The following is a 23,945-nucleotide window of genomic DNA, read 5'->3' on the forward strand; positions in this document are numbered from 1 at the left end:
GATTGCCAATGAAACAACTCTGCACAAGAGACCAAAATGACACAGATATTTACAACTACATTGTATAGGTCACTGTACGGCCTCCATCAATGAGCAAAGCCCATACCGCATAGTCAGCTATAAAAGGCCCTGAAATGACAATGTAAAACAATTCAAACTAGAAAACTAACAGCCTTATCTATAAAAAAAATGATCAAAAAACAAATATGTAACACATAAACAAACAACACCCACTGAATTACAGGCTCCTGACTTGGGACAGGCACATCCATACATAATGTGGCGTGATTAAACATGTTAGTGGGATCCTAACCCCCTTACCTGGGACAGTGGTATAACAGTTCAACATAAGAACGAACTATACAAATCAGTTGAAAACGGCTTAACTCATCAGATGGAAAAAAATACAAGTGGACGTGACCGGCTACTTGTACATCCCAACAACAAATAGACACTAGGAACAGATCTGTAAGCACGTTTTTGAGTGTTTGAATTTTATATATCTTTTAATGTACGAATACAGTTTTCAATTATTTTTTCGTCCGTTCAGTATTTCAAGCATTTGCATAGTTACATATAATGTCATAATCTATGTGAAAAGTGTCGGACTAACGAGGTGTCCGACTAACAGGGTGTCGGACTAGTGGGGTGTCGGACTAGTGGGGTGTCGGACTAGTGGGGTGTCGGACTATTGGGGTGTCGGACCAATGGGGTGTCGGACTAACGGGGTGTCGGACTAACGGGGTGTCGGAATAGCGGGGCGACCCCACTAGGGACTAAATTCATGGACAACGAAAATCAAGGGACCACAATGGTGGCACTATATTGTGTTTAATATGAGGCAGGCATTACCTGTGAATGGGGACGAAGTTTGTTTAAATTATTTTTTTTGTATTTTAGATATTTGTTAAAAAAAAAAGATACGGAAATACCGTAACGTTTCCGATTTTGGTTCTGTTGTTAGGGATTTTACTTGTGACGTTATTTAAGTTATGACGTCATGTTCAATGTAAACAAAGAAACGCAATGCATCAGGGAGGCCTAACGTTTATTCATACCAAAGACAAAGAATGATTAAAAATGAAGTATTGATATTGTGTTCCTTGAGTTCCTATATTTTACTAGACTAATCAAAGTCTCACGACAACAAGACCGGAAGAAGGAAGTAGAGTTATGTGTTCTGCGCAGATCCGGAAATTAAAAAACACGACAAAAAAAAAAATTGAACGATTTTGAGTTCATTAGTACAATGAAAAACAGGGCTAATATATGATACCTATTTTAAAACTTTGAATAAGTCTTAAATCTATCATTCAAACCTATGGATGTGTTGAATAAGAACCACAGTTTTATATCTTTCTTTTATAGTAAGAGTAGTGACATTTAAAAATTTAAACAACACATATGATAACTCAAATAATTTTACTTCAATTTAAGCACTTTCGTACATGTAAAATATTTTATAATCAACACATATACATGGTCGGACAGGAAATGAGGGACAAAACAATTTTTTTGATAAAGGGGTCTAAATACAACATTTTTAAAACAAAGACTTACTGATAAATTCTGTTTTGTACAGACTACATTCATACAACAAAAAAGAAGATGTGGTATGATTGCCAATGAAACAACTCTCCACAAGAGACCATAATGCCAATGACACATAAATTAACAACTATGGGTCACCATATGGCCTTTAACAATGAGCAAAGCCCATACAGCATAGTCATTTAAAGGCCTTGAAATGGCAAAGTAAAACAATTCAAACGAGAAAACAAAAGGCCTTAGTACATGTAAATGTATAAAGTTTATATAAAAATTTATATGAACATGATGAACGAAAAACAAATATGTAACACATCAACAAACGACAACCACTGAAACACAGGCTCCTGACATTATATGTATATTATTTTGGCTATATACATGTACATGATATTTATATATTATATATACTGGTATATATCATGTATATATATATATATAGCACTCAGAGCTCAGACATAAATAAGTCTGAATCTGTTTTTGACTCATTGAGGTCTAAATTTGTAAGTTTTAGGATTTGTCTCCCTGTAATGCAAGACAAAATACGAATTTAATAAGTCAAATATTAGCCACCAAGTGAAATTAAGTTTTTTCATCAACATGAATAGACCTAAACAAGTCTGTCATTTTCTGACTTAGATAAGTCTAAAATTGAAAACACATTTTTATGATAAATACATGTTTTGACTTCTTTAAGTCAAAAACAAAAATCGACTTGTTTATGTCTGAGCTCTGACTAAAGCCAAATTAAACATAATACATAGTTACAAAAAGCATGTAAAGATCATATTTTAGTTTATCTTGTTTTTTTAATCAACAGATGGGGGATAAAACTACACAGGAAATTATCAAGTGTCTTGACACTGCTGCCAAGCTTTTGAGAGGTATGTTTTTTTTATATCCTTAGTGCTAATTCACATCTCTGATATGTCAAAAATGAGTCATTTGAAACCCAATGGTAAACATTTCAACCTCATACATTGAACTGAGGGTGAGATTACTAGTTTTCAACAAGGTTGGCCCTGTTGGAATACACAAATAAATCTTAGGTCAAATAAGTGATAATTTTATGCTTGTTTCCTGCTACCCTACCTGCCCATTAAATTTATTCTACCTAAACCATACAGTTTTATCATTGTTTATGAGCATAATAATTTTTTTTTACAACACTTAACATGCTTAAGAAAAAATGCTGTATAAGAAATTGATTTCAGATACAAATATGTATAAATGCATCTGAAACCCAATACATACATGACATAATTAAAGATCATATTAAAAACTCGAAACATATTATAGAAGTGTGTCAAAAACATAATCTTCAACATGTTTAAGTTAAACATGTTAAAGAATTAAACATTATAAAAAAATAATTTCCTGCACATCTCCCCTTTTATTTTGGCTGGTGACATGGAATAAAGGTATTATTTCTTGTGACCCTATGCAAGAGTTTTCTTTGTAATGTTTATCCAACTCTTGAACCAATGCATGTAAGAGACACAAGGAGGACAACTGAGTTGACGTACGTGGGTTCGATTCCCACCCTAGGCTTTCCAACGGTGTACGTACGGCTGGTGCAAAGCGGGCAGATAAGCTTAGTGGCCCCGCGTCAACTCTGTTGTCTGTCCCAAGTGTTGAACGACGACAAGAAGCGAGAGAGAGCCGTGGCTACCTAACCGGAGAGCGAGCGAACCCCTGCCTTCTCTCTCCTCGCTTGCCCTTGCTCAAATTTTCCATTGAGGAGTAGCCCATAAGACGCAGGCAAGCTCCACCTGGTCTCTCGACGATCGAGGGCAGCAAATCTTACCCTTGGTAAATAATTTTTACGTGGGAGAATTTTTCATCGAGGCGTCACAGGTTAGACATGGTCGGGCTACTGCAGGTCTCTCAGTCATCAAAGCAGGCAAAATATACACTTGTTAAAAAAAATTTACGTGGGTGATTTTTCATCTATGAGTCGAACGTTAGACGCGGGCGAGCCACCACGGGTCTCTCGACCATTGAGGCTGGCAAACTATACCCTTGGTAAAAAAATTTATGTAAAAAATCATATAATTTTTTTTCTCTCTGTCTGTTATGAAGTGAAAATAAAGCAGCTCATTAATTGCCGTGATTTGAAGCCATGGTTTATCAATTGTCACCTTATAGTAAACAATCAACAAAGAAGTGTGGATATCAAGCACGTGTATAACATGTACAATTAGATAATAGTTTATTCTAATGACAGATCCATGCATGCGTATTGCGATTACCGGATTTTTACAAGAAGGGTCTAGCGAAGGTCACTTTGCATACAAAAAATATGTCGGCAAATTGCTTCCTTGAAGCAAGCAATTAAAATAAAGTAAATTCTTCTAAATGTGGACAAACTCTTCAGAAAAAAGTATATCATGTATATGTGCATAAGTTTTATAATGATAACTATTCATTTAGTAATAAAAACATATGCATCATTTCTTTTTAATTTTAGGTTTCATACATTCATGTATGACTTTAAATATGCCAATTTATAAATATTTGTACATACATCATGTACATGTATATAAATATACTTGAAAAATATGGGATTATGAATGATGATAGTTTTATTATTGTAGGTGAGGCTGTGTCCCCAAATGATAATGTTGGCAGTAGTAGTCATGGTAGTAGAACTTCAGAAAATACTACTCACTCTGCAGAATTGGCTATACCCATAACAACTGTACATGTACCATCACCATCACCATCATTTCAATACTCTAGAGTTACCAGTAACTTGAGGAATCTCTTCAAGCCTTATGGAACAAGTAAAGGAAGGGGAAGAGGTGTAAACCTGCCACAGCCATCTGCTTCGCTGAGCACGTGGACCCACAAATTTATATGCCTTTCAAGCAAGGACTCTGTACGTTCAAGTTTATATACAGTCCATTGTATCAGTTAGAAGATGTCTCTGGCAGAAAAATTATACCCCATACATTATGTACAACCAATTTACATAGAGAAATATGGTTCTGAATGGTTCCGTCTTTTTGCAATTGAGTCTGTCACACATGTTGGTTCCCTTGTGTAGGAATTTCATTTGATAAAGTAAAATATTGGTTTCCTCAGGATAACTTAAGTTTTCATTGACCAAATGTTTTCAAATTTGAACATACATGTAGCATCAATTACCACCTAACACATTTATCAAATATTTTGCATTAGTGAAAATAATATACTTTACATTACTTTTAGGAAATCATTCCCAGCAAAGATGAGAAACGGACCTTATTTGAGGCTGGACTGGGAGAGAGGAAGTTAACGTTAGTTAAAACGTCCGATTCTCCTGATTTCCTCCAACAGTTAGAGGAAAAATTTCCCAAACTAAAGGGATGTGGGGGAATAGAACTTCTTCGGACATCATCCACCTCAAGATCTACACTCCAGCTGATAAATCCTGGACAGCATGGGTACACTGTGGAGTACCTCTCCAATTGTTATTTGGGACAAGCCACCTGCTTCATAAGACCCATACAGAAGGATCTGGACGCAACACCAATTGATGAAGGGGAAAAAGTAATTTATCTTATTGCATTTATTTTTATGCTCCTTTAACTTTTTGAGCAAGTTGATTTATACTTATCAGTCCTTCCACCAGTCTGTCTTATCGTCCAACTCTTGGTTAAGTTTTTGTGTTAAGATCCATTTCTCAGATATTAGACTTTATATAGCCTTGCTAAGTCACATATATTAAGTATTACAACAGAGTTCACTATTAATACGTTCACTTTGATCTTAACATTCTACTTGAGCAACTCTCTTGAGATTTTTCATTAAGGTAAATTTGTCATTACTAGACCTGGTATAGCATTGTTATTTCATTTGTGAATTGGTCTTGGGTTGTACAGCAAGGTTCACTATTAATTATGTTTTCCATTGAAGGCACTCAATCAAAATTTTTGAGAAATCTATTTTTCTTTGGAAAGTCTACATCAACAATCTACGTATCCTGGTTAACAGGAAGGGGAAATCCTACAACACTGTACAGTCCACCCTTTTCCTAAATTTCAACAAAAGCAGGTTTACGATTTGGTTCACTGTGTCCATTCTTTTGTTTGCATTGCCCAATTGATCACTTCTTGTTTTATAATCACTTGGTTTTTTTATTAACAGACAATGCAGACAGAGAAGTGCATGACATGTGGTAGGGACATTTTATTGACACAGTTGCGATCACATGTGAGAGAGGTTTGTACTCAACTATATTGGTTACATTATTGAGTGTTATTAACAAAAGTTCAAGAGCTTTCTTAATAGAAAAACAAGATAGTGTAGATTTGTTCCTTGGTAGGCTAAAATAGATGTTCATGTATCCATATGAAACATGGACATGTTTATACTAAAAAAGTTAAGGACACAATTTGTTCGAAATTGTGCTTTTCTATTTCCAGCAGCTACTTTGGATGATTTTTTTTTTTTTAATTTGAATACCTATTATTTGAATAATCTGAACCATTTTCAATAAAAAAAACAAAAAAAAATTAAAAGATTGCAACCAAAACAAATAATTCTTCATATTAGAACTTTTAATAAACTCTTTACGTCTGACTCTGAGTACACATGAATTCAACAAACAATGTGAAAAAAGGCGAAAGTACATATGTATCAAACATTTCACCTAGGTAACAATTTTTCATGAATAGCTTATTGTATACATTTCGAAGCTTCAAATACCCTTTTTATTTATGTGAGGGTTCATAAGAGCCTTTCTTTTAAAGAATAAACTCAAGCTTGTAATTCAGTGGTTGTTGTTTGTTTATGTGTTACATATTTGTTGTTCGATCATTTTTTGTCCTGCAACTTTTGTTTCAGAAAGCTCAACATAGGGATATTGATCCCGGCGGCAGCGTTAGCTTACTTCTTAAAAGCTTTATATTTATGAAGGCGGAAGACCTGGATGCTTCATATTTTGTTTATGGATGCCTCATGTTTCTGTCAGTCACATGTCCAATTTCCTTGACCTCATTTTCATGGTTCATAGACTACTTGAAAAAAAGTTAAGATCTCTCTTATTATAAGTAACAAGATAAATATATTTGGTATGTGCATACCTTGCAAGATCCTTATGCCCGTCAGACAGTTTTCACTTGACCTCTATCTCATTTCATGGATCAGTGAACAAGGTTAAGTTTTGGTGGTCAAGTCCAGATACTATAAGAAATAGGTCTAGTATATTCGGTGTACGGAAGGACTGTAAGGTGTACATGTCTAGCTGACAGGTGTCATCTGACCTTGATCTTATATTTATGGTTCAGTGGTTAAAGTTAAGTTTTTGAGTGTTGGTCTTTTTTTTTCTAATACTAATTGCAATAGGTCAACTATATTGGTGTATGGAAATATTTTATGATCTGTTTGTCAATCACTCAGGTTATATTTGACCTTGACCTCATTTTCATGGTTCATTGCACAGTGTTAAGTTTTGTGTTTTAGTCTGGTTTTCTTAAAACTATAAGCAATAGGTCATATATATTTGTGGCATGGTTCATCTGACCTTGACCTCATTTTCATGGTTTATTGGTAAATGTTTAGTTTTCTTGGTTAAGTAGTTTATGTGACAGTTGCAATACAGCTTTATGTTTAGGACTATCAACATAATATCAATTATTAGTAAAGAAGGCGAAACATTTCAGCGTGTGCACTCTTGTTTATATAAATAAGGGTGTGAGTTTTCTTGTTTGAATTGTTTTACATGGTCATTTTGGGGCCTTCTATAGCTGACTATGTGGTATGGACTTTGTTCATTGTTGAAGGCCGTACGGTTACCTATAATTGTAAATTTCTGTGTCATTTTCGTTTCGTTTGAATTAGATCTGGCTAGAAATTGCTTGAAAACTTGCAAAGTGAATCTATTTAACAAAAAATATTTTAATTAACTTTTAGTGTGGAAATGCAGATTCTGATAATGAATTACCAATACAACACATTAGTAACCCAGAAGAAACAGCTGAACAGGTAAACCATTTAGATTTTTACAACTTGCTTCGGGTGTTGCCATGGGCCCCAAAAAGATGTGGCATTTTTATATTTCCCAAATAGTACTCCAAGCTACACCAAGGTTTCATTTAGTTTTACAACATACACTTCATTTAAAAAGAACACAACGATTCCAAGCAACAGCAAAGCAGCAGGTTGCATTCTGTATATCTAGTTTTAAGACTCTAAATTTTTATCACACAAGGATCAATGTGCAATTGTACCATTATTATGCTGTGCTCTGTCATTGATTAAAAGATATTCATTTCAGAATTTTTAAAATAGAAAATAACATGGATATATAATTTAATTTTGGATGAACGCGTCTTCTCATTGGCTTACATTATTTTGTTATGAGCCCATAGACATAATTTAGTCATGTGAACGTGATGTCATCAATGTTTTTTCATGGTTTTCTACGGTTCTAACAATGGAATTTAGAATTAAATTATAAGAAATGACTGTAATATTTTTTCTGTCTATTCGAAATAACATAAAAAATGTGGTGCACACTGTTAAATAACCCGCTACGCACGTTATTCAGTGTGCACCAAATTTTTTATGTTATTTCTTCATAGACAGAAAAAATATTACAGTCATTCCTTAAATGGTATCCATCCATGGCACAAAATAAGTGCATTCATAGCAAAAAAAAACAAAAAGCACTTTTGCTGTTCTTCATCTCAAAGTCACAGTGAAGCCTTTAACATGAAAAAAAGAAATCTCACATCATTGCAAGTTTTACTTCATGTTTGTTCCAATTATTGTACATAAAGAACTCTTTTGCTTTACGATCATTCTGCATGTTGCTTATAGATTTACATAGTTTTGTTTAAATGAAGACTTATATTCCTCCCATGTTTTAACATATTCAAGAATAACATATACAAAATACATTTGAATAAATTTACCAAGTTGGAACAATGATTTTTGTTAATTATGCTATTTCCAGCCATGGCTTGATTTGAAATTGATATTCAAAGCTTGAAATGTTTCTTTTGTCAAAAACCATCTTTCTGGAATACTTTTTTAATTAAATGTTTTATAATAATTCTCTTTAACAGGAACTAGAAAATGCTTCAGTAATATTTATATAAGTTTTTATTTGTATAATAAATGTATACAATTATCATGTTATTGAAGACTATAATTATTTTTCAGTGCCTTGCACATGTTGTTGATCCTGTCAGTCCAACATACCTGTCTGAAGACCAGCCAAAAAAGTCGAGGAAAATATCCCAGGTTTCTCAGCTACCAGTATGCAAATTTACCTGTGTATGTCAACATCATTAATTTATTATTTTCTAAAGGTTTTCCCTCCATCTTTATAAATGAATTTTGTAATACCAGATAACAATTGGTGTAACATGACGGACCCAAACTGCACCTTTTTGAATAATTTCAAATCATATAAATATCAAGTGTTTAGTCTCGAAGAAAAATTGTTAGATTTCCACAGCTATTTTTATTGAAGAGGTGCAATTGGGTACTGTGACATTAGATTTTCATTGAAATGTGCAAACATGGGTAACTGCTCCTAAATTAGTAATTTTAAGAAAATATTGCAGTTTTTGGCTATTATCTTGAATATTGATATAGGTAGAAATAAGTTGTAAGCAGTAATAATACCATGTAAGATCTACCAGCAAGTAAAACATGAACAAAATTGTCAATTTATGCCCTATAAGGAGTTATTGCCCTTTACAGTCATATTTTATCAATTTTTCGTATAAAATTATTGTCATTTTTCATAAAAGTCTTCTCCTCTGAAACTGCAGAGACAAACTTAATCAAACCCATGAGTTTCATTGGGGTATCTTGTTTAAAACATGTGTCCCATGACCAGCCTTGTAACTAACAAAGCGACTTGACTGAAAATAGAACATAGCAGTCATATGCAAGTTTTGACTATTATTCTTTGAACAGTTATAAATAGAAAAAATCTGAAAGGAGCCAAAATGTTCAGAATAATAACATCTACCAATTTATCTCCATGTATGTCAAAACTGTTAGACAAATTTTTAATTGAGTTATTGCCCCTAATTATCCAATTTTACCGTTTTATCATTATTGACAATAGTCATGACTATAACATTTAAGAGAGAAACATTTTTTTTTCAGTTATGTCTTTTATGAATTTAGTTATAACAAATCTAGATAAATAAAGTTTTTTTATCATATAAATGACCAGCAAAGCATCTATTTAAAAGTAAAATTTTACTGATATAGTCATGAAAGTTAGTAAAGTGTCAATCTTCATATGAGTACTTGCCTTTAAATGCTCTTAAATTTATTTGTTAATTAAGATTTACATTCAAGACATTTATCTTAGTTTGATTTTTTAATGACAGGTTATTTTTTTGCAATGTTTTTTTTCATATATTCTGTAATACTTTTAAACAGCATCAACAAGACAATAACCATGATGAAGTGCAAATATATAAGTACGCATTAAATTGTGTTGTGTTAGGTTAAATAATGTTGCTGATGTGAGCCATAGGTATAGCCATCACTTGTCTTTCAAAGTCTTTCATTTGCAGAATTCTTAAAAAAAAAAAAGAGGCATTTAGGATCATTTTAGTACGTATATATATTTATATACTGTATTAGACTGGGTTTTTTTGGCAGGTGTACTATTTGGGGGCAACAAAATATTCGAAAAATTTAGGTGGTTTTTCTTTGGGAGGATTCTTAAAACAGAATATTTTAAAATTTATTCCTGATTTTCAAATATCCCCTACAATGAAGTGAAAATATCACCCTGCTAAAATAACCTGCTTTATGGTACCTCATTATACTTAAAAAGGACAAGTGAGGCACACCTGTGTTCACATTATTTATTTTAGTTTTTCAACTTTTTATCTTGTTATTTCATATTTAAGACAGGCCAAGAGTACATCTGTTTCAATCCTTTTACATAGTTCATGGGTATTAGGAAAGGCATGGTAACTACACACCCCCTTAAAAAATTACTAATGTTTTTTTACCTGCTAAGAGTCTAAGCTCCTGTCTGGTCTTAGATCAATGTTATGCGAAGAAAATATGTAACACAATATTAAATTTCAAGGCATAATTTTTTGAATGTTTGTGGTATTTTAGCTTATTTATTTTACATTTTATTACATATTTTTTCAATTTGGAAAGGGGGATTTTACAGACAGAAATGCAAGAGTGAATTATTTATTTCTAATACCTATTGAAAATTTAATACCAAAAAGAACTTTTCTTTCTATTTCTGATATTTGGAATATTTGATTGAACGAAACATAAGTATTTTGATTTGCCTGGCTTTGATTATAAATCAGAAAATTGATGGCATGCAATTTTTTTCTACAATTGATTGTATTATCAAATAGAATTGGTCTGTCTTTAAACAGGGAACTGTAAAATTGTATTTTAACCTTCAACAGCATCAATTGGTGATTGAATGCTAGCAAAGAAAGTTCACTGTGGATGCATTAGCATTAAACTGACATAAAAAATATATACATATACATATAGAACCTGTCATATGTTGTCTGATGAAAATAGAGGGAAGCAATCAAGTTTCTTTTGGTAATAGAATAGATATTACAGAAATAAAATAACATAATATTTATTGAAATAAAATTAAGTGGAAATGGGGAATGTTTCAAAGAGACATCAACCTGACCATAGAGCAGACAACAGCAGAAGGTCACCAATGTATGGTCAGAAGATATGTCAGACAAGCTATAACATTGGGTAAATGACAACATCCATGATGCTTTGATTAATGGAGTTATGGCACTTGGAGATAAATTAATCACATGTGTATTTATCAAATTTTCACCCTTTTTTACATGCTTTAATATATTGATTTGATAATGTTTGACCATGACAAGTTACAGGTCTGTGAGTTCCTTTTATTGCGATTTCAACCCTTTAAATATTTTGCATGAATAGATCATCTAATAATTTTATAATTTACATTATATAACAAGTTAAAATGTTAATTGAAAAATCATTAATAAATATATTTACAGGGGCTATAGTTATTGTCCAATATGCTTGCAAATGTTCCCTGATGCATACATTGAGACACATGCTAGTGTTTGTGGTGAAAGTACAGATAAGAAAGCTGCTAAGTCTGATGTAGCAGATGTTGATTTGATAACCAGGTACCGGTATATAAAAAAATATGTCCAAATTAGAGCTTGCTGTTTTGTGTGAGTTAAGGCTCCTTGTTGAAGGATGTATTTTGATGTATAATTGTTGACTTTGGAAAAATGTGACTTGCATAGAGAGTTGTCTTATTGATACTCATATCACATCTTCTTATTGAAATATATTAAATGATGTATTAACACGGATAAATCAGCATGTGCAATACTGAAAATGTTCCACTGTCGATATAAATCAATATTTAATATTGCTCTTCCAACAGGTCCAATACGAAAAAAACAGGGCCAATATAGAAAAAAGCAGTATTGGCCCATGGGATAATACAGGACATTCACTACCAGTTTTCATTTCATAAGTAGAAGACCCTGGGCATTTGATATGTACAGTTAATCATAAGGACAAATACTTTTATTTTTGTCCATCTGATGAATTTTTAAGCCTTTTTCAACTGATTTTCCATAGTTTGTTCTTATGTTGTACTGTTATACCACTGTCCCAGGTTAGGGGGAGAGTAGAGATCCCACTAAAATGGTTAACCCAACCACATTATATATGTATGTGCCTGTCCCAAGTTAGGAGCTCGTAATTAAGTAAATAAGTTTGTTTATGTGTTACATATTTGTATTTAGTTCATTTTTTATATAAATAAGCCTGTTAGCTTTCTCGATTGAATTGTTTTACATTGTCATTTTGGGGTTTTTATATCTGAAAATGGTATGGGCTACACTCATTGTTGAAGGCTGTACAGTTACCTACTTATGGAGAGTTGTCTCATTAGCAATCATACTACATCTTTTTAACTCAACTGACCTTTTCTAATCACTTTACAAAAATCTTCTCCTCTGAAACTACTGGACCAAATTTACCCAAAGGAGTTTAAAAAGTGTGTCAGATGACCCAGCCAAACAACCAAGATGGCTACCATGGCTAAAAATAGTACATAGGGGTAAAATATAGATTTTGGCTTATATCTTTGAAACCATAACATTTACAGCAAATCTGACGGGGTTAAATTGTTTATCAGGTCAAGGTCTATCTGCTCTGAAATTTTCAGACAGATCGAACAACCTGTTGTTGGGTTGCTGCCCCTGAATTAGTAATTTTAAGGAAATTTTGCAGATATTGGTTATTATCTTGAATATTATTATAGATAGAGACAAACTGTAATCATCAATAATGTTCAGCAAAGTAAAATCTACAAATAAGTCAACATGACCAAAATTATCAGTTGACCCCTTAAGGAGTTATTGCTCTTTATAGTAAATTTTTAACAATTTTCATAATTTTTTGTAAATTTTCATAAATTTTCCCAAAATATTTTCCACTGTAATTACTGGGCCAAGTTCATTATACATAGATGTATAGAGATAATTGTAGCAACAAGAATGGTTCAGTGAAGTGAGATCTTCAAACACATCACCATCACCAAATTTGTCATGAATTTATCTAGATTTGTTTTATATGCACATAGACCAAGGTGATCGACACAGGCTCTTAAGAGCCTCTAGTTTATATTTAAAATATATATTTAAGAAAACAATCAACTTTATCAAATAACACTTTACCCTTTTCCACCTAAATATTATATAAAGATTAATGTAGATTTATAAGGTGTAATAACTGTAAATTGTAACATCCTTTAAAGCATACATCTATGACTCTTCCTTCCATTTAAGAAAATTTAAAAAGGTACAAAATTCAGGGTTAGGAAACATCAATAAAATACAAAAATTACAAAAATTACACCTTTATTTCAATCATTTAGATCATTTCAAGATGAAGTCATGAGAATCAGGAAGGATGCTGTAGATGTGTGGGAAATTCCAGTGATAAGAAGACTTTTCATAAAGACAGCCATGGCAGAAATGGAATCTGCAAATAAAGATGAGTGGCTAAGGCAACTAAAGATAGATTTCATTGGTGAAGAAGGAGTTGATGCTGGAGGACCATGTCGTGAATTTTTTTCTCTTCTTTTTAGAAACACTCCAGTTTTTGAAAATGGAGGATTCTCACTTAATTCAGAACTGTTGGAAAAAAAACATTACATGTATGTAGGCAGAATGTCTTCCTTAGCTATTATAAATGGACATCCAGGTCCAAAATGCATTAACAATTACCTGGTTAACTACATATTAGAAGGCATACAGCCTGAATGCACACTAACTCAACTTGAGATGATTAGTAGAGATGATGTTATTGAAGCTATCAAAGAGGTAAGACAAAAAAATCAGTTTCTGATATGACTTTTTACATTTACTGAATGCAAAAGATCTTTATAGATTATCATGTACCAGTTGGAATTCAAATCAAAGGTTAAATTGAGAACATCAAAATGACTTGACCTTGACTTTAATTTGAATACTGTTACATATAAGAAGGACCCTGGGCTTATCAATTTTGATTATAGTTGAATGGCAGACAAGGAAAAAACAACCTGAGCTTCTGCGAAAGGCAAAAGCAGGATTCGTAACATCTGGCCTCTGATGGTCATTCCTTCCATCCTGTCCAATCAAAAGATTTCCCTATTTATCAAGGATTTCTTAGCTTTTAGGAAAAGGATTTTATATTTAGTCTAGAGCTTGATCATGTTGAGTTGTAAAGTGTAGACTATTTTTATACCCTTATCATAGTGAAGGGGCCATTAAGTTTTACCATTTTCCATCTGCAAGTTTTCCCCTTCATATGTCTGTCCTCAAGTCACAAAGTCGGTTTCTGTTCTCTTAACTTTATTTTGCCTTAATCAAATGGTATGACACTTATACACAATGCTTGGAACCACATTATTCAGATCAAGTTTGAATTTTGGTGGCATCACTTTAACTGTTCTAGGGTTATGCCCCTTTAAAAATGGAAAATTTTCTGTTTCCATTCTCTTACTCAAATTGCTTCAACAAAATGTTATTAGGCTTATATAGACAATTATTATTACCACAAACTCAGATCTAGTACAAATATGAATAGCTTCACCATTATTGCTCTTCATTTATAAGTGGGGTATCATCTCTGTCTCATGGACACATTCTCCATTAATAAATTTAGATCTTCATTGCAGTCACCCCCGTTTGCCAATAGTTTGAAATTTATCTACTTCATTTACATGAAAAAAAAATTACAGTTTTTATTTTGTCTACTAGGAAAGAGAGTTATTTGATATTTGATTCAGAGCTCAGTCAGAAAAAGCAAATTTGTATATGCCTGTTTACTTGACTTCCTATCCTGAATTTTACCAAACCTGGACAGAAGTGTCTTACGATCAAAAGATAGTATCGACAATTATTTTTTTTATTGTTTTTCCCTCATTTTTGCTGAGCTTGCAATTAGCAGCAAAAGTAGGCGAGACACTGAGTTCCGGGAAAACCGTTATTTTTTTTATTACTTACAGATTTAACGTTTCTGAGTATTTTATTAACAAAAAAGGGAGGATTTCTTATTTTTCAGACAAGTGTTTTGAGCAGTTTCATTAAACTTTGGTGAATGATTGAATAACTTCCCTGTTTATTTTTTAAATTTAATGTATTACTTAATTATGCACATTTTGTACATTATAGATTGATACTGTAAATGCTGACAATAAATATGACATCACAGAAAAATATGCTGAGCTGTTAGATTGTTCCGGTTTCAGGAAGGCATTGAACCAAGACACAAAAGAAGAGGCTGTAAGAGCCATGCAGAACCATTTTATTTTTTTCAAATGGTTGCCATCACTTCTACAGTTTATAGAGGGTAAATACTAATTTCTGATATCAATATTTGACTAAACTTTCGCAGATGCTTTATTAGACAATAACTTGTGTGTAAGTGTAACGGATCTTTCTGAAATATACCACAATTTTCCATATTATATAGGGAAGGCTGGGCCTACGTTTTGGAGTAAATGCCCTAAATGTTCAATAAAATTGAGAATGGAAATGGGGAATGTGTCAAAGAGACAACAACCCGAAGCTTTAAAATTTATTTATTTTCAACATCTGCAGTCATATAAAGTTGTGCCCTGCGAAGCATCTGGTTTCAGATTCAAATTGTGTTGAAGTGTACAGAATACTGATCTCTCTGAAATTGTAATGCAAGGTACCATATCACAAAGGGAAGGCTGGGATTATTAACCAAAACATTCAAGAACAAGGGAACAAAAACAATCAGATTTCTGGTTTCCAAACAATAAATTGTGTATGAGTATCACTGTATGTGCATTTCTCTGAACTTGTACTGTACTATAAGGTAACATACCACAAAGGGTGAGATAGAGTTTGAGGGTGGAAAAACAATAGGGGGAGGTGGGGAGTTCATCATTTTTTGATTGAGTATTGTTTCCAAGCTTACCCCAACTGTTCAGGGTTCAAACTCATTATAGGCTATGTTCTGTGGAGCATTTTATGTTTAATATTTAAAACAACATTGTACTTCTATGAAATAAAAGGTGGTGAAAGTTTTAATGTCTTATTTGTATAACATGAATTTATTTAAAATGTTATTTTTAACTATTATAAGCAGTGACCAGATGGCAGTAATGCAGGTCCATTCATGTATTTTGATCTATCAACACCTGGTCTGTTATAAATGTGCACACTTATTCACTTTATGATAAGCACAAGGAATTGGGTAGCACTAACTGATTGTTTCTCAGTTATTTTTACTTTTTTCAGGTTTTAAACTCCTAGGAGTTCTGGAGTTGTGTAGAAAGCACCCAACGGATAGTAGAAAGTGTTTGGAACCCTCTGATATCTCGTACAGTGAAGTAATGGACTTTTTCAAGCCATCCTATTCTTCAGAAAAAGAAAAGAAAGAAAAAGAAGAAGTAATTGTGTATAACTTTGGACAGTTTTTGAAAAAGGTGGAACGTAAGTTTAAGTCTTATTGATGGCATTTATACAAGCTTCTGTATTCAAAGTTTTAATCCATCGACAAAAAACAAGGCCACCATGGCTAAAAATGAAACATAGGGGTCAGATGCACCTTTTTACTTATATTTCAAAAACTATTTTGCTTTTAGAGCAAATCGGTTGATATTGCCAATGGTTTAATTTGGTCAAAATGTATCAACCCTGAAATTTTCAGACAAATAGAACAACACATTTTTGGAAAGCTGTCACCAAATTGGTTGTTTTAACGAAATTAAGCAGTTTTTTTATTATCTTGAATATTATTATAGATAGATATAAACTGTAAGCAGCACTAATGTATAGCAGAGAAAGATCAACAAAAAAGTTTAATATGGCCTCTTGTGTAAAAATGGCAGCTAAAATTTTATGCTCTGTCTATCTAATTCACAAGTATCTTTTGTCATTTGAAATTGTCCTTCCGTAAAAATGAATTGATAATTTACTTCACAATGCCAAAAGGAAATAACAATACGAAATGGGGGGGGGGGGGGGTCTCTTCTTATATGAAGGAATATATACATGTGTTCCGCTGGAATGGGTCCCTTTTGTGATACGTCAAATATATCATTGGGTTGTAACTTTAACTAGGAAATATATTAGAAGTAATTGACTACAGCTAATATCCTAATGTTTGTCAAGTAAAACTTTGGTTGGTTTGCTTGCTCTGTTTGTATAAATGTTAGTTTAAGCTTTGTAATTAACATTGACATCTTTAAACAATATATATAGGCATAATTAAACCTGAAAATATTATGTTTTTTTGATTGCACGTTATACCAATTACAATTTTACAATATACAAAGCAAGCAATCTAAACAAAGTTTTGCTCCACATGCATTAGGAAATTATCTGTAATTGTTTATATCAATGGGTTGCAATTAGTTTGAGGTAAAACCTTAGATTAACTAAACTATGTAGTAAAAAAAAGGTGCTTTTATTGTCATTGTATGTCTTGCTTTATTTTAAATTTTCTAAAAGAAACTGATCACCAAATACATGTAGCAAATGTTTGTTTTTTTGTATAACACTTCAAAACAATGTTAAATTAACATGGAATATATAACAGTATAATTAAACAGTGTTTTAATATATTAAAAAATGTTGCTGCATATAGGTACTATTTGAGTTGATAAATGTATGAATGCATGGGTTTTGATTTTGCTGTGAAAAATATGTTTAAGTAGGGATTTCACAATTCTTTCTGAAACCAATGAGAAACAAGATTAGAATGTTCCTTTAAAACCACATGGTCAATGTTTTGAGTTATCCAAGTTACAAGAAAAAATACTGTATAACTGGTTAATTTGTAAGCTGTAATTATTTTCACTTATTGTATTCAGTACATCGATTAAAAAAAAATACCCCAAAAGATAATGGACCTTCCAATGCACTTCTATTAAATGGTAAATATATATTTTTAATACTGATATGATTAAATATAACATTATACAATTAGAAAATAAATTGAGGGAACTTTTTACATTTAACAGGTCAGAGGATCACAAGTAACTGGATAAATTTAGATATAGATGAAGAAAAGAAGGACACCAATGTCAGCATGAAGAATGTTCTTCAGGCATTTGTTGGAAGTGAGGGTCTACCAACAGACATAGACTTTGGTATAATAGAGTTTGATCACCAGAGTGAAAATCTGTCATCAGTTAACACATGTGCTCCATCAATCACAATAAGACAGATCTCTCAAAATCAAAATTACCAAACATTGGAGAATCATCTACTGAACATCATAGTGGGGACTGATGGATTTGACATGAAATGATAATTTTAATTTAAATTTATACTAACTATATTTATGGCAAGCCGTTTTACTATTTATACGAATTTCAAGATATCTCCTATTATATATAAGATATCTTATATAATATATAAGATATCTCCTTTAATATATAAGATATCTTATATAATTTCATTTTTATAAGATATCTAGATATCTCCTAAAGTTTATAAGATATCTCCTAAAGTTTATAAGATATCTCCTAAAGTTTATAAGATATCTTATATACTTTATAAGATATCTTATATAGTTTATAAGATATCTTATATACTTTATAAGATATCTCCTAAAGTTTATAAGATATCTTATAAAGTATATGAGATATCTTATAAACAACTTTTATATAAGATATCTTATATAGTTTATAACATATCTTATATAGTTTATAAGATATCTTATATAGTGTATGAGATATCTTATAAAGACAATTATATAAGATATCTGATAAACTATATAAGATATCTTATAAACTATATAAGATATCTTATAAACTGTATAAGATATCTTATAAACTTTATGAGATATCTTATAAACTTTAGGAGATATCTTACAAACTTTATGAGATATCTTATAAACTATATAAGATATTTTGTATAATATATAAGATATCTTATATAATTTCATTTTTATGAGATATCTTATATATTTTATAAGATATCTTATAAAGTATATGAGATATTTTATAAAGAATTTGTATATAAGATGTCTTATATAGTTTATAAGATATCTTATATAGTTTATAAGATATCTTATATAGTTTATAAGTTTATGAAATATTTTATAAAGACAATTATATAAGATATCTGATAAATTATATGAGATATCTTATAAATTATATGAGATATCTTATAAACTATATAAGATATCTTATAAACTATATAAGAGATCTTATAAACTATATAAGATATCTTATAAAGTTTATGAGATATCTTGAAGTAAGAATAAATAGCAAAACGGCTTGCCATATATATTTGCTGTTTCTCAGAAAGATTTTGGATTACATTAGGGCAAAGTTAATAATAATGGTCCACATCTAAAATTTTGCAGCTTAATACACCCACAGTGGTTGAACTGTAATAAACATGATAAATGTGGCAAGCATATACACTGCATTCAAGCTTGATACCGCTCTGATTTTGAATTGGGATTATATATTTGACACAACACTGACGAACTGAATGTTGCCAAGGGATTGTTTTATCCAGGCATATAAGAGTTTTGTGAATGAAAAAAAATAAAAAATGGTTAAATCATATAACTTAAACTAGCACTAAGAAAAACAAGCATTTTGGAGATTCCTTTTATCAAGCTAAACAATTAATGTCAAGTTTCATTGAAATACAATGGCTTAGAAGCTAAACTTGAGGAATTTACATTAATTTCAATGGTTCAAGTCCTGAATCTCTGAATCAGCATATTTAAAAAAATATTTGAAAAGATTAAAAAATAAAAACTTTATTTCATTCATTCAAACAATCCTAGTTATAATGTGTTTTTGGGCATTGTCTCTTCTGAACAATGTTAAAAGAACAGTTGTGAATTGTTTGATTTTTTTCCTTATGAACCATAATCTTTTTCAATTTTGATATGATAAATAAAGGTGAGGTTGATATTGACAATTTTTTCTTTCAACTTTCAGAAGATTGTAGTTGAAAAATTTAAAAAATAGCATCCTTCTTTCTGTTGCAATTTATTTTAACAAGTACATTTCAAACTGATTTTTTTAATTTTATGTGTTGCTACTGATGCTTGAATTGAGGTCAATTAGACAGTTTTCACTTTATTGAAGATAATTTTTAAACAAGAGGCTGTCACAACGACAGAAAACCGGATTTATTAACATTTATTTGTGTCCTGGCAATATCACAAGAACCATTACTGATGAATGGTGAAAGTGAAAATTGTCAATATCAATTTTGACCTCCATTTTGTAGTCAGTATCAACATAATAAAATTTGAAAAGCTTAGATTGAATGGTTCATGAGTAAATGCAACAACGTGAATGGAAACGCCATTTTATGATCTTTCAAGAACCATAACTCCGTTATAATGGTAAAAGTCAAAATCGTCATTATTAAACTTGACCTCTATTTTGTCATCAGTAACAACATATAAAAATTTCAAAAGCTTTGGTTGAATGGTTCATGAGAAAATGCACGGACATGACTGGAAACTCCATTTTTCAATCTTTCAAGAACCATAACTCCTGAACCATAAAAGTCAAAATCGTCATTATTGAACTTGACCTTTGTTTAGTTGTCAGTATCAACATATTAAAATTTTTAAAGCTTGGTTAAACGGTTCATGAGTTAATGCACGGACAACATTTGATTGCCGCCCGCCCGCCGTACATCCCCATATCAATAACCGACATTTTTGTCACAAAAATACGGTTTAAAAGGGTTAAAATGGCATCCAAATAGCCCTGTTTTTGACAAGCCTGCTAAAAAAGAAAGCCTGACATAGAGATAGTGATCTGTAAACTATGCAATTTATAATCTTTAATCACAATCCAAATTCAGAGTTGTATCAAGTGAGTATTGATGTGTTAATTATTAAATAGAGGATTAAGGAGGGACTTGTATCATTATGGGTAACTTATAGTTAAATGCAGTATTCTAATACAGCTAAATACTGTTCACACTTCTTTGTGTTCCCCCTTTTTCACTTTTCCTGAAAGTTTGAACAGACACTAACAACAACTGACAATTAAGATTACAATTAAAGTTGAATCAGATCTAGAGTTGCTGCCATTTAAAAAAGTGTTATTTCTGAGAAAATATAATAGAATTGAAATATTTTTATTTCACCAGACAATATTTTTCCTCAAATACTTGTATCTGCATATGTCATATATAGTAATTAGGACATATATTTGCAGCCCCCTATGTAATGGAGTATAGACATGGCTTGGTGCCCTTGTAGGTAATAGTTAAAGTTTTTTGTCAAGGAACTATTTAAAGAAGTTGAAGTCCAATCAACTCAAATCTTTGTAAACATGTTTCCTAGGATATGATCTTTCTACTTTGAATTAGATTTTTTACCACAATTTTACGGTTGACTAAACAGAAAATAATATATTGATTGGGACATCCGTGTACTTTGGACACATTCTTGTTAAAGTTGTGTTTTTACAGGGTCAAATATGTATATATATATAACATGTATATACATGTATTATATATTTATAAATATATTATAGATCATTATTTCAGAAATTTAAAGCTGGATACATTTTAAAAATTTTGATTTTTATCAATTTAAACTATATTTTTATTAAAGAAAAGATCAATCATAATTATTCACAGCATTGAATAATCTCTTTTTTCAATCTTTCATGAAATAGTTTAGTTATTACATTATCACAACTTTAATGATCCACATACAAAGGGTATGAAATATATTCTGCTTATCGATTAATTCATTTGAGGAGAAATATGTAAAATAGAAGTAAAGCTAGTGATGTCCTTGAGAGTTGGTAAGAATAAGGTATTACTTTTTTTCGGATGCTAATCATTGTTTGTGTAAGTTTAGTTGTTTGAATATATATAGCCAAGACATGTTTTATTGTGTGTCAGGTTATAGAGAATTGATAATCATATATTTGATGTTTAGTTGTTAAAGTACAGAATTTTTTTTTGTTATGTATAGTTTAATGTACAGTAGTGCAAAGTTTGAAATGAAATATTATTGGCTTTAAGCAATATTGGAATAAATCTGTTTAAAAAAAAGAAACCTCCTTTTTCAAAGAGGATGTCTAGTAATATTGCCTTATGAATGACAGGTCACGGTTCTTATGTATTCTCTATCATTTAACAATGTTATGGTTACTGCATCTAATTTTGATATACCATAAACTGATGTTTTGTACCTCACTTATGAAAATTAGGTACATGATTGTTAGTGCACCATGATTGTTCGAGCACCTGATTTTGATACTAAGCAATTTTCTCTGTTGTTGTCTACAGTGTTAGAACAATATAAACTGTTCTTATAGAGATATGTTTAAACTTTTTGTTTCAGCTTTATATCTATATATGTAATAAAAGTATACATGTATAAATTTATAATTTTTATTTCAAGCAGATAATCCCATTAGTTGAAAATATTATAATGATATGTACACAATATAGAATGGTTTACAGATATCAATAAAAAAGCATATTAATAATATATTATTCATTGCACTTATAAAAATTATTTATTATTTTAATTTTAAAAATACAAGTGTATTATTCATCTGTACTTCATTTGGTATTTAAACTGTTTTATATTTTAGAAAAAAGAATATTTTAGTGTTTTCTGTAAAAAAAAAATGAGGAGGGAGATTTTATAGGTTTTCATCTGCTGAATGTACATTATAATTTTGATAATCAGTAAAATGATTGTTTTCTTGTAAAAAGTTATGAACCGTATCCTTTTATGATTGCAATACAAGTAAAGGGTTTCAATATTAAATTAATATTTACCATTTTTAACCAGTTTAAACTTTTAAACAATAAACTGAAGGATGTCATTATATTAGCTTCTTTTAGAACCCAAGCAGATTTCTTTAATAATTTAAGGTGGTACCTAACACTACAGGAAGGTAACTCTGTAAAATCAGATAAACGTTTTAATTATGTTGCATTGTTAAGGAAATAGTAGCTTCTTTATAATCAAAATGAGTGTTTGTCAAATTGATTTCAGTGAAAGTGGGGGTACCACCTTAATAGTGTTTGTATTCAATTTTTCATAACAACTTCCCCATATGTTGCAAGTGTAATCAAGCAATGGTTGAATATTAGCATTAAAATAAATTATATGTACATGCATAGGTAAATCCTTCCTTATCTTTTCTAATAAGTTCATTCCATTTGATATTGTACACAACATTTTTATCAATTTCCATATATTCCAATTTAGTTTTTTGTTGATATATTCACCAAGAAGTTTTCCATTATCTATGGTCTTTATATTCTTATCTGAAACATCTAAGATTCATATGCATATAAAACTTTTAATGATTTTTTCTATGTACAGTGGTAAATCATTTATGTAAAATAAATTACAGAGGGCCAAGGATAGAGCTTGTGGTACACCAGTTTATTTTACCACATTTGATGCATTGATGTTATAAATACATTTATTTCCTAATAAAGAGTATTTTACTGTTTTATAATATTTCTATATTATTTGCTATTTTTCTGCCATTTTTTGTTCCATGGTCTATTGCACTGGAAGTTATTGTTCTATTGCACCTGTGTGCAGTCTATTGCACTGACCTGTTATGACCTCTTATTCTGAAATCTGATTAGTTGAAAGGTATTCATGTTGTCCAATCAAATTGGGTTTGTTAAAGGTCTTGGACTTGTTGATTTGTCAAAAATCTCTTAATGAGCATCTTGCATCTTTTTTTTATATAGGTATTCTATATCAAGATCTCCAATACCTTTTGATTACAAGGTCAAAAGTCAATGTCACAGTGAGAATTACTGAATAGAATTTTAACTAAGTTTGGAACAATAGTTACTATGAGATCCCACACAAGTTTTGTTACTTTGTTCCATTTTGACATAAAACATGGCCACCAGGGGACTTTGCAG

At 31.1% G+C, this 23,945-nt stretch overlaps 1 protein-coding gene across 1 annotated transcript; it reads left to right on the forward strand.

Annotated features, from left to right (window-relative positions):
* Nucleotides 1-5,020: 5,020 nt before the first annotated feature.
* On the forward strand, nucleotides 5,021-18,409 carry LOC143053438 (uncharacterized). The gene is made up of 9 exons (XM_076226225.1): nucleotides 5,021-5,082; nucleotides 5,680-5,754; nucleotides 7,447-7,518; nucleotides 8,701-8,814; nucleotides 11,544-11,678; nucleotides 13,448-13,895; nucleotides 15,231-15,408; nucleotides 16,329-16,523; nucleotides 18,056-18,409. The coding sequence occupies exons 3-9, from the start codon at nucleotides 7,454-7,456 to the stop codon at nucleotides 18,343-18,345; spliced, it is 1,425 nt and encodes a 474-aa protein (XP_076082340.1). The 5' UTR covers nucleotides 5,021-5,082; nucleotides 5,680-5,754; nucleotides 7,447-7,453; the 3' UTR covers nucleotides 18,346-18,409.
* The last annotated feature ends 5,536 nt before the right edge of the window (nucleotides 18,410-23,945 follow it).

This window comes from Mytilus galloprovincialis, chromosome 12 (assembly GCF_965363235.1).
Source record: "Mytilus galloprovincialis chromosome 12, xbMytGall1.hap1.1, whole genome shotgun sequence".
Taxonomy (NCBI): Eukaryota; Metazoa; Mollusca; class Bivalvia; order Mytilida; family Mytilidae; genus Mytilus; species Mytilus galloprovincialis.

Bases quoted from the DNA above. Each gene is read 5' to 3' on its own strand.
- LOC143053438 (XM_076226225.1), top strand. From the start codon at position 7,454: ATGCAGATTCTGATAATGAATTACCAATACAACACATTAGTAACCCAG. The intron at 8,815-11,543 runs GTATGTCAACAT...ATATATTTACAG, and splicing joins CAGTATGCAAATTTACCTGT to GGGCTATAGTTATTGTCCAA. The intron at 15,409-16,328 runs GTAAATACTAAT...TACTTTTTTCAG, and splicing joins ACTTCTACAGTTTATAGAGG to GTTTTAAACTCCTAGGAGTT.